Source organism: Otolemur garnettii, unplaced genomic scaffold, assembly GCF_000181295.1.
Source record: "Otolemur garnettii isolate 467f Iridium unplaced genomic scaffold, OtoGar3 scaffold00100, whole genome shotgun sequence".
Lineage (NCBI taxonomy): Eukaryota > Metazoa > Chordata > Mammalia > Primates > Galagidae > Otolemur > Otolemur garnettii.
Window position 1 is genome coordinate 5,902,785 of NW_003852495.1, and position 11,170 is coordinate 5,913,954.

General features: G+C 50.1%; 1 protein-coding gene across 2 annotated transcripts in view; it reads left to right on the forward strand.

Annotated features, from left to right (window-relative positions):
* Nucleotides 1-11,170, forward strand: part of WDR62 (WD repeat domain 62) — a 53,776-nt gene that overhangs the window by 5,652 nt on the left and 36,954 nt on the right. For both annotated transcript variants that reach the window (XM_023516915.1, XM_012809088.2), the window contains exons 3-9: nucleotides 336-398; nucleotides 5,354-5,411; nucleotides 5,642-5,812; nucleotides 6,962-7,099; nucleotides 7,463-7,645; nucleotides 8,638-8,798; nucleotides 10,342-10,531. In XM_023516915.1, coding sequence (XP_023372683.1) covers nucleotides 336-398; nucleotides 5,354-5,411; nucleotides 5,642-5,812; nucleotides 6,962-7,099; nucleotides 7,463-7,645; nucleotides 8,638-8,798; nucleotides 10,342-10,531 — 964 coding nt within the window. The remainder of the gene's footprint in view (nucleotides 1-335; nucleotides 399-5,353; nucleotides 5,412-5,641; nucleotides 5,813-6,961; nucleotides 7,100-7,462; nucleotides 7,646-8,637; nucleotides 8,799-10,341; nucleotides 10,532-11,170) is intronic.

Consider the following 11,170-nt stretch of genomic DNA (forward strand, 5'->3'; position numbering starts at 1 on the left):
GCAGGTGCCTGTAGTCCCAGCTACTTGGGAGGCTGAGGCAAGGGGATCACTTGAGTCCAGGAGTTTGAGGCTGCTTTGAGCTATGATGCTAGAGCCACAGCACTCTACCCAGGCGACAGAGTGATTCTCTGTCCCCCAAAAATAAAAAGAACTTAGTAATAATGTTAAGTGCCCTAGAGTTCTCAGCTTAAAAACCTGGAGGAGAGAAGACCAGGGAGAGAATATCCTGTTTAGAGGGAAGCTTGTTTACATGTGGGCTTTTCAGTTGGAAATAGAATCACCCCTGGATCCCAATGCTCCGTCCAGTTCAGGCAAAGTTTCTTCTTTCTCCCCAGCTGTGTGGTGGTGATTTTGAACCCCAAGGAGAACAAGCAGCAGCACATCATCAACACCGCCAGGTAGGCTGGGCCTGGGCTAGGGTAGGGGTGGGACCAAGGTCTGGGCACAGCTGCCTTTGTCCACATGTCTGGAGATGCTCGTGGGTGGGTCCCTTATTCACCTACCCACTGGTTCAGGCGACATTCACCAAATGTCTGCTCTGTGCTAGGTCCTGTTCTAGGTGCTAGGAGTGTTCACAGAGCAGTGAACAGAAGAGACAAGAATCTCTGCTGTCTAGAGCTGACAGCCCAGTGGGGGAGACACAGTAAACTGGTCAGCAGGTTACTAGCTGATCATGCACAGTGCTATGGAGGGAATGGTGGCAGGTTGGGGCCAGGAAACAGGGGAAAGCCCTATGGCAGGGCTCAGGGGAGTCCTCCCTGAGTTTGAAAACTGAAGGAAGTGAGAGGGTGACCTGTGAGAAGGTACAGGGAGGGCGTTCCCAGCAGGGCCAAGGCCCTGTAGGGGTTCACCATCTCAGGTGGTTTAGAAGCAACCAAGGATCTGAGTGCTAGGATAGGGAAGCAGGGGAGGGGAAACGAGGCTGGAACTGGCAGAAGCCACATCCTGCGGGCCTCCAGGAGGGGCAGGTAGCACACAGAGCACAAAGAGAAGCCACTGGAGGGTGTTGACAGGTCAGGGATATGCTTTCCACACCCCAGCCCTCCAGCACACTATCTCCCATCCTGCTCTACTTTTCTCTACAAAGTGTACTCTTTTAATTCCCTCATCATCTGTGGGAATCTCTGAGGCCAGGGGCTCTCTCTCCGTTCATTCCTGTGTCCCTACCACTTGAGAGTACTAGCACACTGATGGCACTTGCTATCTCTTGAATGAATAAATAACTGAATGTGATTTGGGCGTTAGGAAAATTCCTCCAGCTATGAGTTATTGGGGAAAGTTGGCCCTGAGCAGGCCTAGGTTGATACCTTCTGCCTTGAGGCTGATGGATCACTGTGTCACTCTGGGGATATGGTCCCATGGCACTCTGCCAAGGGCAACATAATGAGAATCTATCTCAAAAACAACAATAACAACAAAAGTAGGTATGTATTTCCTACCTTTGAGAGGCAGCACATGTCCCCCCTTGGCATAGCTCCTGCTCAGCTCTTCCTCATCCACTGGATAGATAAGATCTGGGTTTTCTTCTTTTCTCACAGTCCTTAAGATGTGGTCCATGAGCTATGGCAGGCCCTGTCATGTGGCAGAAATAGATTCCCTCTTGGAAGTGGCTTTTTAGACTGTTGGCTCCTAACTGTGGGCTCTGTCACTAGTGGTGAGACCAGAACTGGCTTCTGGTCCTGGCTCGAGTGTTTATTCTCTTTGTGATATCAAGTGGGGTGCTTCTCTCCAAGCCATGGCCTCCTCTAGAAGACTCCACTTGTGTTTGTAGGGCAATAGTTGCAAACCAGAGGCCCATAGACTTGTCTGACATAGTGTGTTTTAAAGATTGGAATTAGTTAACAAAAATCTAAATGTACCTCTTGTTTTGGAAAAATGAGAAATTCTGGCCTCTCGGGCCCACATTGCCCATGACACTGATGGGCTGAAGCTTAGTGGCATTCGTCAGACCCCTCATGGCTAGTTCTTCTGTAATCTCTCGAGTGGATGACCCTGATCGGGAGTGCACGGCATGGAGATGTGCACCCCCAGCTGCAGGAGATCTGTCTGAGCAGGCGGTGTGGTCAGGTGGGTTTTATCCTCACTGCCCATCAGAGTCACCTGATCCCTGGGCCTCACCCTAGAGAAGGCCAGATCAGTTGGTCTGGGGTGAGACCTGGGGGCGTTGTATTGAAATAATTCCAGACTTACAAGAATATAGAGCACCTGTATATCTTTCACCCTATTTTCTAAAAGTTAACATTTTATCACCTGTGCTTTATCATCCACTTTCTTTTTACATAGTAATTTTTTCTGAACTATTTGAGAATAAGATGCAGCCATGATGTTGCTCCATCTTTAAATACTTTGATGTATATTTCCTACAAAAAATTATGACCTAATTCTTCAAAACTGCACTGTGTCCTGGCTCAGCGCCTGGAGCTCAGTGGCTAGGACACCAGCCAGATATACCAGAGCTGACGGGTTCGAACCCAGCCCAGGCCTCCCAAACAACAGTGACAACTACAATCAAAAATAAATAAATAAATAAATTGCCAGGCATTGGGGCAGGTACCTGTAGTCCAGCTACTTGGGAAGCTGAGGCAGGAGAATCACTTAAGCCCAAGAGTTTGAGGTTGCTGTGAGCTGTGACGTTATACACTCTACCGAGGGTGACATAGTAAGACTCTTGTCTCAAAAAAAAAACCCCACAATACATCCAACAACATCATGGTTAGGGCTCTGGCCACATGCTCTGGGAGCTGGTGGGTTTGAACCCAGCCCGAGCCTGCTAAGCAAAAAAAATAGCTCGGTGTTGTGGCAAGCCACCTGTAGTCCCAACTACTTGGGAGGCTGAGGTAAGAGAATCACTTGAGTCCAAGAATTGGTGGTTACTGTGAGCTATGATGTTACAGCACTCTACAGAGGGTGACAGTGAGATTCTGTTTCAATTAAAAAAAAAACTGAAAGACATTAAAATTGTCATATCACTACCAACTTCTCCTCAGATGACTCCATTTACATTTCATCATTTGTCTCAAGAATGTGCTCTATAGCCTAAGGATTCTGTTCAGAATCACATATGGCGTTTCAACATTGGGTTTGTCTGATGTTTTCTCATGGGCAGCTCAGGTTCTGCATCTTTGGCCGGAATACCTCAGAAGGAACGTGGTGCTTCCGGCACATCCTATCGGGGCTCTCCCATGACTGGTGGTGTTCACTTGGGACACTTGGCTGAGGAGGGATCTGTCTGGTTTCTCCACTTCACAGCCTCTCTTCTCCGCTTTGTGATTAGCAAGTATCTTCTCTAAGATGGTGCAAATATCCTGTTCCTCACTAAACTTTCACTTAACTCGGCTTAGCAACGCTGTAACATTTTTCAAAAGTTCCTGAGGAAATTCCAATGTGCAGCCAGTACTGAGAATAGCTGGTCCAGAGGTCAGGGCTTTCCAATGTCTGGTTTGGTAACCTTGGGCAGGGAACGTCCCTGTATTAAGGTCTCCTCATCTGCAAAATTGGCTAAGGAGAGTCCTGACTTGGCTGGGCACGGTGGCTCACACCTATAATCCTAGCGTTGTGGGATGCCAAAGTGGGCAGATTGCCTGAGCTCAGAAGTTTGAGACCAGCCTGAGCAAGAGTGAGATCCCATCTCTACTAAAAATAGAAAAACTAGCTGGGTGTGGTGGTGGGTGCCTCACTACTTGGGAGGCTGAGGCAAGAAGATCACTTGAGGCCAAGAATTTGAGGTTGCTGTGAGCTCTGACATCACAGCACTCTAAAAAGAGTCCTGACTCCATGGAGAGTGAGTAAAGAATCAGTGCTGGCATGCCTACACAGTGTTTGCTAGAGGCCTGGCACGGGTTAGGGGTGGCTACGGACAACAGAAACCCCGCACCAAGCATGGCTTAAATAAAACACAAGGGTCTCTCTTTCTGAATGTGAGAAGTCTGGAGGTGGCCGCCCAGGGGGCTGGTGTCTCTTTGTGTTCCAGGGACTCAACTCCTCTGTCTTTCTGTTTATTGTGAGGTGTCTGTTCTTGACGTCACCTCTTGGCCCAGGGTGTCTGTTCTTTTTTTTTTTTTTTTTTTAGACAGAGCCTCAAGCTGTCCCCCTGGGTAGAGTGCCGTGGCATTACAGCTCACAGCAACCTCCAACTCCTGGGCTCAAGCGAGTCTCCTGCCTCTGCCTCCCGTAGCTGGGACCACAGGCGCCCGCCACAACGCCCGGCTATTTTTTGGTTGCAGCCGTCATTATTGTTTTGGCGGGTCCGGGCTGGGGATTCGAACCCGCCACCTTAGGTGTACATGGCTGGCGCCTTAGCCGGTTGAGCTATAGGCGCCGAGCCAGGGTGTCTGTTCTTGAAGTCACCTCTTGGCCCAAGATGGAATTCTGTGTCCTGAGGGGAACAGGTAGGGCACAGGGTAAAGGGCTCCCTTCAAGGAGCGATTCCCATGCAACTCGGTAGTTTACCTGTTACTGGCTAGACTAAGACATATAGCTCTACCTATGTCACTGCAGGAGAAGCAACAAATGTACTATAGCTGGGCACGTGGCCATCCCAGTTAAAATTGGGCTCATGTCAGCGAGGGAGGCAGGGGCAAGTAGATATTGGGTAGGCAGCTCACCCTGCTGTTCTGAGTAATGGGAACAGCCATGGGAAGCCACCAGAAGGTTGACCTAGTGATGATAAACATTCTATGAGTTTGTCAAGGTCTCACTTAGAGGCATTTACTTGGTTATCTACATGCCAGTCACTCATGTGGCAGAGACAATGACTGTTATGGAACAAAAGTAAAAACGGTATTACAAATGAGAGGGGAGAGGGAAAAATTATGCCGTCTGGGAATGGTGACTCTTGTAGCCACAAATGCGCAGATTACTCAGGTCCTTTCAGCTGGCGAGGAGTATCAGAGGGAGACGTTTTGGTTGTTGATAGGTTTTGCAGAAGAGCTTGAGTGTTTAGCAGTAGAGCACGTGCTGCAGACTCTCGCATGATGGCTGCCGAGGCCCTCCCATCAGCAGTACACCCTTAGTTAGGCCGAGTCTGCATCATTTGCTGCATCAGTATTTCTTAGGGCTGCAGGTGGGGGTCTCAGAATGCCCACCTCTGTAGAGGAGGGAGAAAGCAGGGTCTCTGAATAGTGTGCACCCATTTGGGGTTTGGTATTTGAAGGTGGAAGAGGCCTTTCTTTTGCCCCCTTTCCTTTGTGCTATGCTGGGCACACAGGTACCACGGCCTCTGTGGAGCTGCTGAAGCTCATCCCTCTTGGCCTTTCCTGAGCCAGGAGTGGGCAGAATGCTGAGCGTAGCCAGGCTGGGGCCTATCTGCGCACCCTCCATGGAACCAGTGATCACCTCTTTTCCTTGTCCCCAGGAAGTCTCTGAGTGCTCTGGCCTTCTCCCCTGATGGGAAGTACATAGTGACTGGGGAGGTGAGTTACAATCATGTTTGGGCAGGTGGGGAGTTCTTGGGGCCATTCCTTCTGCTCCCAGTGGGACTGGAAATCCCTGGGATAGCTTCTTCCTGGGCCAGAAAAGCACCTTGGCAGATAGGGGAAGTGCCTTTTGGGTACATCCTCTGGCAATGCCACCTTCACCCCTGACAGCCCCTCTAGCCTGCCTGGTACTGAACCAGTGGCAGTAATGGCCCTACCTTCCCCAGAATGGGCACAGGCCTGCAGTGCGCATCTGGGATGTGGAGGAGAAAACTCAGGTGGCAGAGATGCTGGGCCACAAGTATGGTGTGGCCTGCGTGGCCTTCTCACCCAATATGAAGCACATCGTGTCCATGGGCTACCAGCATGACATGGTACTCAACGTCTGGGACTGGAAGGTGAGAGCTGGCCAGCAGGCATGTGGGTGGCAGGCAGAGGATCCCGAGTCTCAGGCCTTGGGAGACCAGTGAGAGGACTCAGTAAAGTGCTTGTTCACCCAGCTGTTCACAGAATACCTACTACGTGCCCATCCCCTAGTGTAGAGCACATGGCAGACTCCTAGCTAGTGGAACTAATATAACTATTTTTGTATTAACTAGCTGTGACCTTGGGCAGGTGACTTAATCTCTCTGAGTCTATTTCCGCCTTCTGAATTGTGAGACTTTAGTGAGTTGACCTACACGTGCTAGGCTGGAGTTTTTCTTTCTTTCTTTCTTTTTTTTTTTTTTTTTTGAGATAGAATCTTATTTTCTCACCCTCAGTAGAGTGCTATGATGTCATAGCTCACAGCAGCCTCAAACTCTTGGGCTCAAGTGATCCTCTTGCTTCAGTCTCTTGATTAGCTCTGACTACAGGCACCCACCACAATGCCTGGCTAGTTTTTCTATTTTTAGTAGAGACAGAGTCTTGCTCATGCTCAGGCTGGTCTCAAACTTCTGAGCTCAAGGGATCCACCCACCTCAGCCTTCCAGAGTACTAGGATTACAGGCGCGAGCCACCATACCTGGCCTAGGCTGGATTTTTGAACAGCTGGGTGAGTACTTGGAGTCAGCAGAAGTGGCTACCAAGTGCTAGCTCTGCCCATAATCTTCTATGTGATCTTGAGTACATGACATCTACTCTAAGCCTGGCAGGTAGGAAAGAAGCACCTCCCTTGTAGGGCTGTCAGGAGAGTCCATGGTTATCCCATGAAGGGCTCAGGGCAGGACCCAGACCAAGAGCTCTACCTGTGACAGCTGTAAGTTTCACTGTCTTTACCTCCCAGCTGTGACTGTCCCCATCACTGAGTGGGCTACAGACCTTGCACCCTTGCAGAAAGCTCTAGAACATGGTCTCCCATGAGGACTTTTCCAAACCTCAGTCTCCTCCTCTGTAGATGAGGAATAACAGGAGTGCTATGCACAGACTTCCCCATGAAGCAGCTCCCTGGAGTGGCCGAGGAAGGCAGACTTGGATCAGGATGAGCATGGAGACCTAGGGCTGGGGGCAGAGGTACACTTCCAGGAGGATCGGTGTTGGTGTGAGCTTTTCTGCACTGATTCTTCCAGAAAGACATCGTGGTGGCCTCCAACAAGGTATCATGCAGAGTCATCGCCCTCTCCTTTTCAGAGGACAGCAGCTATTTTGTCACTGTCGGGAGCCGGAATGTGAGGTTCTGGTTCTTGGAAGTCTCCACTGAAACAAAGGTGAGTTTCTGTCCCCACCACCTCTGTCAGGCTCTGAAGGCATCACTGTTAGCCGCAGGGTGGGCTCCTGTTTCTTGGGGACAGTGATGTCAGAAGTCACCTGACCTCTTAGGGGGTCCAGATTCTGCTTCTGGGTCTGCTCTCCAGGTGCTAACTGGCAGGCCTGCTGGGAAAACCCCCCCCACCCGGGGCCGCACCTCATTCTTGGGCTACTGCCATTCAGCCCTTCTGCCCAGAGTGGCATTGTTCTGTGTTTTCTCTCCTTGTCTTCTGCTTGGAAGAGTTTCTTAGAGTTCTGTTAAGCTATGTCATATCCTCTGGCCCACTGTGGCTGTGTCTCACTGTGCCCTGCCATGCCTCTAGGTGACAGGCACAGTGCCCCTCATAGGACGTTCGGGCATCTTGGGTGAGCTGCACAACAACATCTTCTGTGGTGTGGCCTGTGGCCGGGGCCGGATGGCAGGCAATACCTTCTGTGTGTGCTACTCGGGCCTCCTCTGCCAGTTCAACGAGAAGAGGGTGTTGGAGAAGTGGATCAACCTGAAGGTATCCAGCCTCCCTCTCTGTCGTCAATGGCAGAGACTCTCTTTCCCTGTGACCTGTGTCTCCAGAGATGCTTAAATGGCTATTGATGAATGGGTCCCCCTCCCTGAGCCTCAAGTTCCACATCTGTAAAATGGGAAGGCTGCTGCCTTCCAGAGTTGATAAGAAAGTCACTATGATGTGACTTTACAGAAAATAGCACAGTAGGCTCGGCGCCTATGGCTCAAGTGGCTAAGGCGCCAGCCACATACACCTAAGGTGGCAGGTTTGAATCCAGCCCGGTCCCAAACAATGACAGCTGCAACCAAAAAATAGCTGGGCATTGTGGTGGGCGCCTGTGGTCCCAGCTACTTGGGAGACTGAAGCAGGAGACTTGCTTGAGCCCAGGAGTTGGAGGTTGCTGTGAGCTGTGAAGCCACAGCACTCTACCCAGGGGGACAGCTTGAGGCTCTGTCTCAAAAAAAAAAAAATAGCACAGTACCTAGCGCTGGAGTCAAGGCTACAGTTGTTTTCCATCTCTGTGTGATCCCTTCTCTTCATTGAGTACTCTTGACTGGTGGAAGGGGCTGCATTTTTTTTTTTTTAATCTAAGGTAACATTGACTTAATTTTTCAATCAAGGCTGGGTACAATGGCTCTCACCTGTAATCTTAGCATTCTGCAAGGCCTGGGCCAGGTGGATCGTTTGAGCTTGAGTGCAGCCTGATCAAGAGCAAGACCTCATCTGTATTAAAAATAGAAAAACTATCTGGGTATTGTGGTGGGCACCTATAGTCCCAGTTACTGGGGAGGCTGAGGCAAGAGGATCACTTCAGCTCAGGAGTTTGAGGTTGCTGTGAGCTGGGCTGAGGCCAGGTACTCTAGCCCAGGCAACATAGCAAGATATCTCAGACCCAGGGAACTATAAGTCATCTCTGAAGACCTAAGGCTGCTCTGTGTCCCTGAGCCAGACTATATGAAGCATCAAACCTACTTGGATTGCATTTGCTCCCACAGGTCTCCCTGTCTTCCTGCCTCTGTGTCAGCGAGGAGCTCATCTTCTGTGGCTGCACGGATGGGATAGTCCGCATCTTCCAGGCCCACAGCCTGCACTATCTTGCAAACCTGCCCAAGCCTCACTACTTGGGGATAGATGTGGCACAGGGCCTGGAGCCCAGGTACGGCCTGTCCACTGGCATCCATCTGTGCTTCCAGATCTATCTTCCTGTCTGTCCATTCTACAAATGCTAGTGACAACTCTCAGCCCTGGGCATTACTACAGGGAGCAAAGCTCCCAAGGCAAGCTCCAGGGTGAGAAGTGAGGCCAGGTGGGTGCGAACAAATAACTTCACAGAGTAGCAGGTGCTGTGAAGGAGACCTCAGAGCAGGCCTGGGTATGGTGGGACATTTCCATCCCTGTGGCTAATGCTGATAAGCAGCTACTGAGTGTCAGCCTAGACTGGACGCAGGTAACAGCTACAAGTCAGCAAAATCTCTGCCACCAGAAAGACTGTCGTCTAGTGAGGGGGCTTGATGATAAATAAATACACAAACAGGATAATTTCAGACAGTCATAAATCCTTAGATGAAATAAAGCAGGGACCTGGGAAGGAGAGTGCCTGGAGGTGGTGGGCTGTGTTAATCAGGTGTCTAGTGAGAAGGAGCCAGCCATGTGGAGAGCAGGGTCCCAGCAGCAAGTGTAAAGATCTTCAGGTGACAACACACTGGGCTCATCAAGTTGTAGGAATAGCAAGGGACTGTGTGGCCAGAGCCCAGTGTACTGGGGCAGGACAGCAGGAGATAAGGCCAATGGGAAGAGCTTATAGTCTAAGATCAGAGAACAGCCACTGAGGGCTTCAGGCACTGGAGTGAAATGACCAGGCCTTGCACAGTGGATTCCTTGGCTATTGCATTGACAGTGGGTGGAAGGGCTAAGGTGTGGTTTCTCTGCCCCTTTGTCGTAATTCTATTTTATGGAGGTGGGGGAGGCTGCCCAACCAGGGGGTGCTGGGTGCCTTGGACTGCCTCTATGTAGATTGCTGGACACTAGCTCCTGGGTGCCTTTTCCCAGAGACCCTAAACAGGGCAACTGGGTGTCAGAAAGGAAAGAGAGGATGGGGTGAGCAACCCACAGATGGTGGTGTTGTAGTAGCCAGGCCCCCTAGCTCTGTCACCTTCTTTGTATGCTGTGTGGCCATGGGCAGGTCACTGCCACTCCCTATACTTCTCATCTATAAAATGTAGTATCTACTACTCGTGGAGGTTGTGAGACTTCACTGCAGCTAAAACTATCATCTTGGTACAAAGTCAATGCTTGGTTAACTGTAGCCTTTGTAAGGAGGCCTCAGGCCAGGGGACAGCTCCCCAGCCTCCTCATATGAGGGGTTTTGATTATGTTTTGATGAGGCCAAGGAGAGAGGAGTGTGAGGTATGTTCCCATTATCCCAGGCTCAGAGAGACAACAGGAGCTTGGATTATTTAGACTGAGGGAAGAAAAATATTAATAGGAATTGCGACTCAAATGTTTACAGGGCCAGGCAAAAGGTTCTAGTTTGCCACCTCTAGCGAGGGAAGAAGGAGAAGTGGAATTAGAGTTAGAGAGTCATAAATACTACAAGGGATGGCGTTGCCAGGCAGAAGGCAGCTCCACTGTCCATAGAGGTGACCATCACTGCTCACAGTGGCCTTGATGGTGATTGATGACCCATGTGGCCTTGTTAGCTTCCTCTTCCGCAGGAAGGCAGAAGCCGTTTATCCAGATACAGTGGCGCTGACCTTCGACCCCATCCACCAGTGGCTGTCCTGCGTGTATAAGGACCACAGCATCTATATCTGGGACGTCAAAGACATCGACAAAGTGAGCAAGGTGTGGTCGGAGCTCTTCCACAGCTCCTATGTCTGGAACGTGGAGGTGAGCCCTTTCCCCTCTGCCGCCGCTCAGCTGCCCCTTGGGGGCACTGGTGGAGGAAACCTCCACAGAGTTTGGGGAATCAGTTCAGTAATTCCTTCCAAAGATTTTCATTTGCCCCCCCTACTATGTGTTAGGCCCTGTTCTAGCTGCTGGGGACACAGTTGAGAAGGGAATAGACAAAAACTCCTGCCCTCGGGGAGCTCACATTTGGGTGGGAAAGTAAACTTGGAAACATCATCAATAAATAACATGCCAAGAATAATACTTCTCTGAAAACAGTTACTCACAGCAGGGGAAAGGGGGACTGAGGTACTATTCCAGAGAAGACAGTGGTCAGGGAAGGGCTCTCTGGTAATGTGACAGTTGAGTAGAGACCTGTAGGAAATGAGGGGGTGGAGCATGAGACTATTGGGAGGGACAGCAAGAGCCAAGGTCCTGTGGCAGGAACTGGTTCCCCACACTCAGAGAGCTTGCTGTGAAGGGTTGTTTGTGTATTTTACTGCCTTTTTGTTTGTTTTCATTTCTGAGATTAAATTTGTGGATTTTTAAAAACTCTCTAAAGCTGTCCTAAGTACTTCTTGCATGTAAGACAACTCACAGAGAAAGGAATTGTTTTCTACTGGGTTTTTTTTTTTTTTT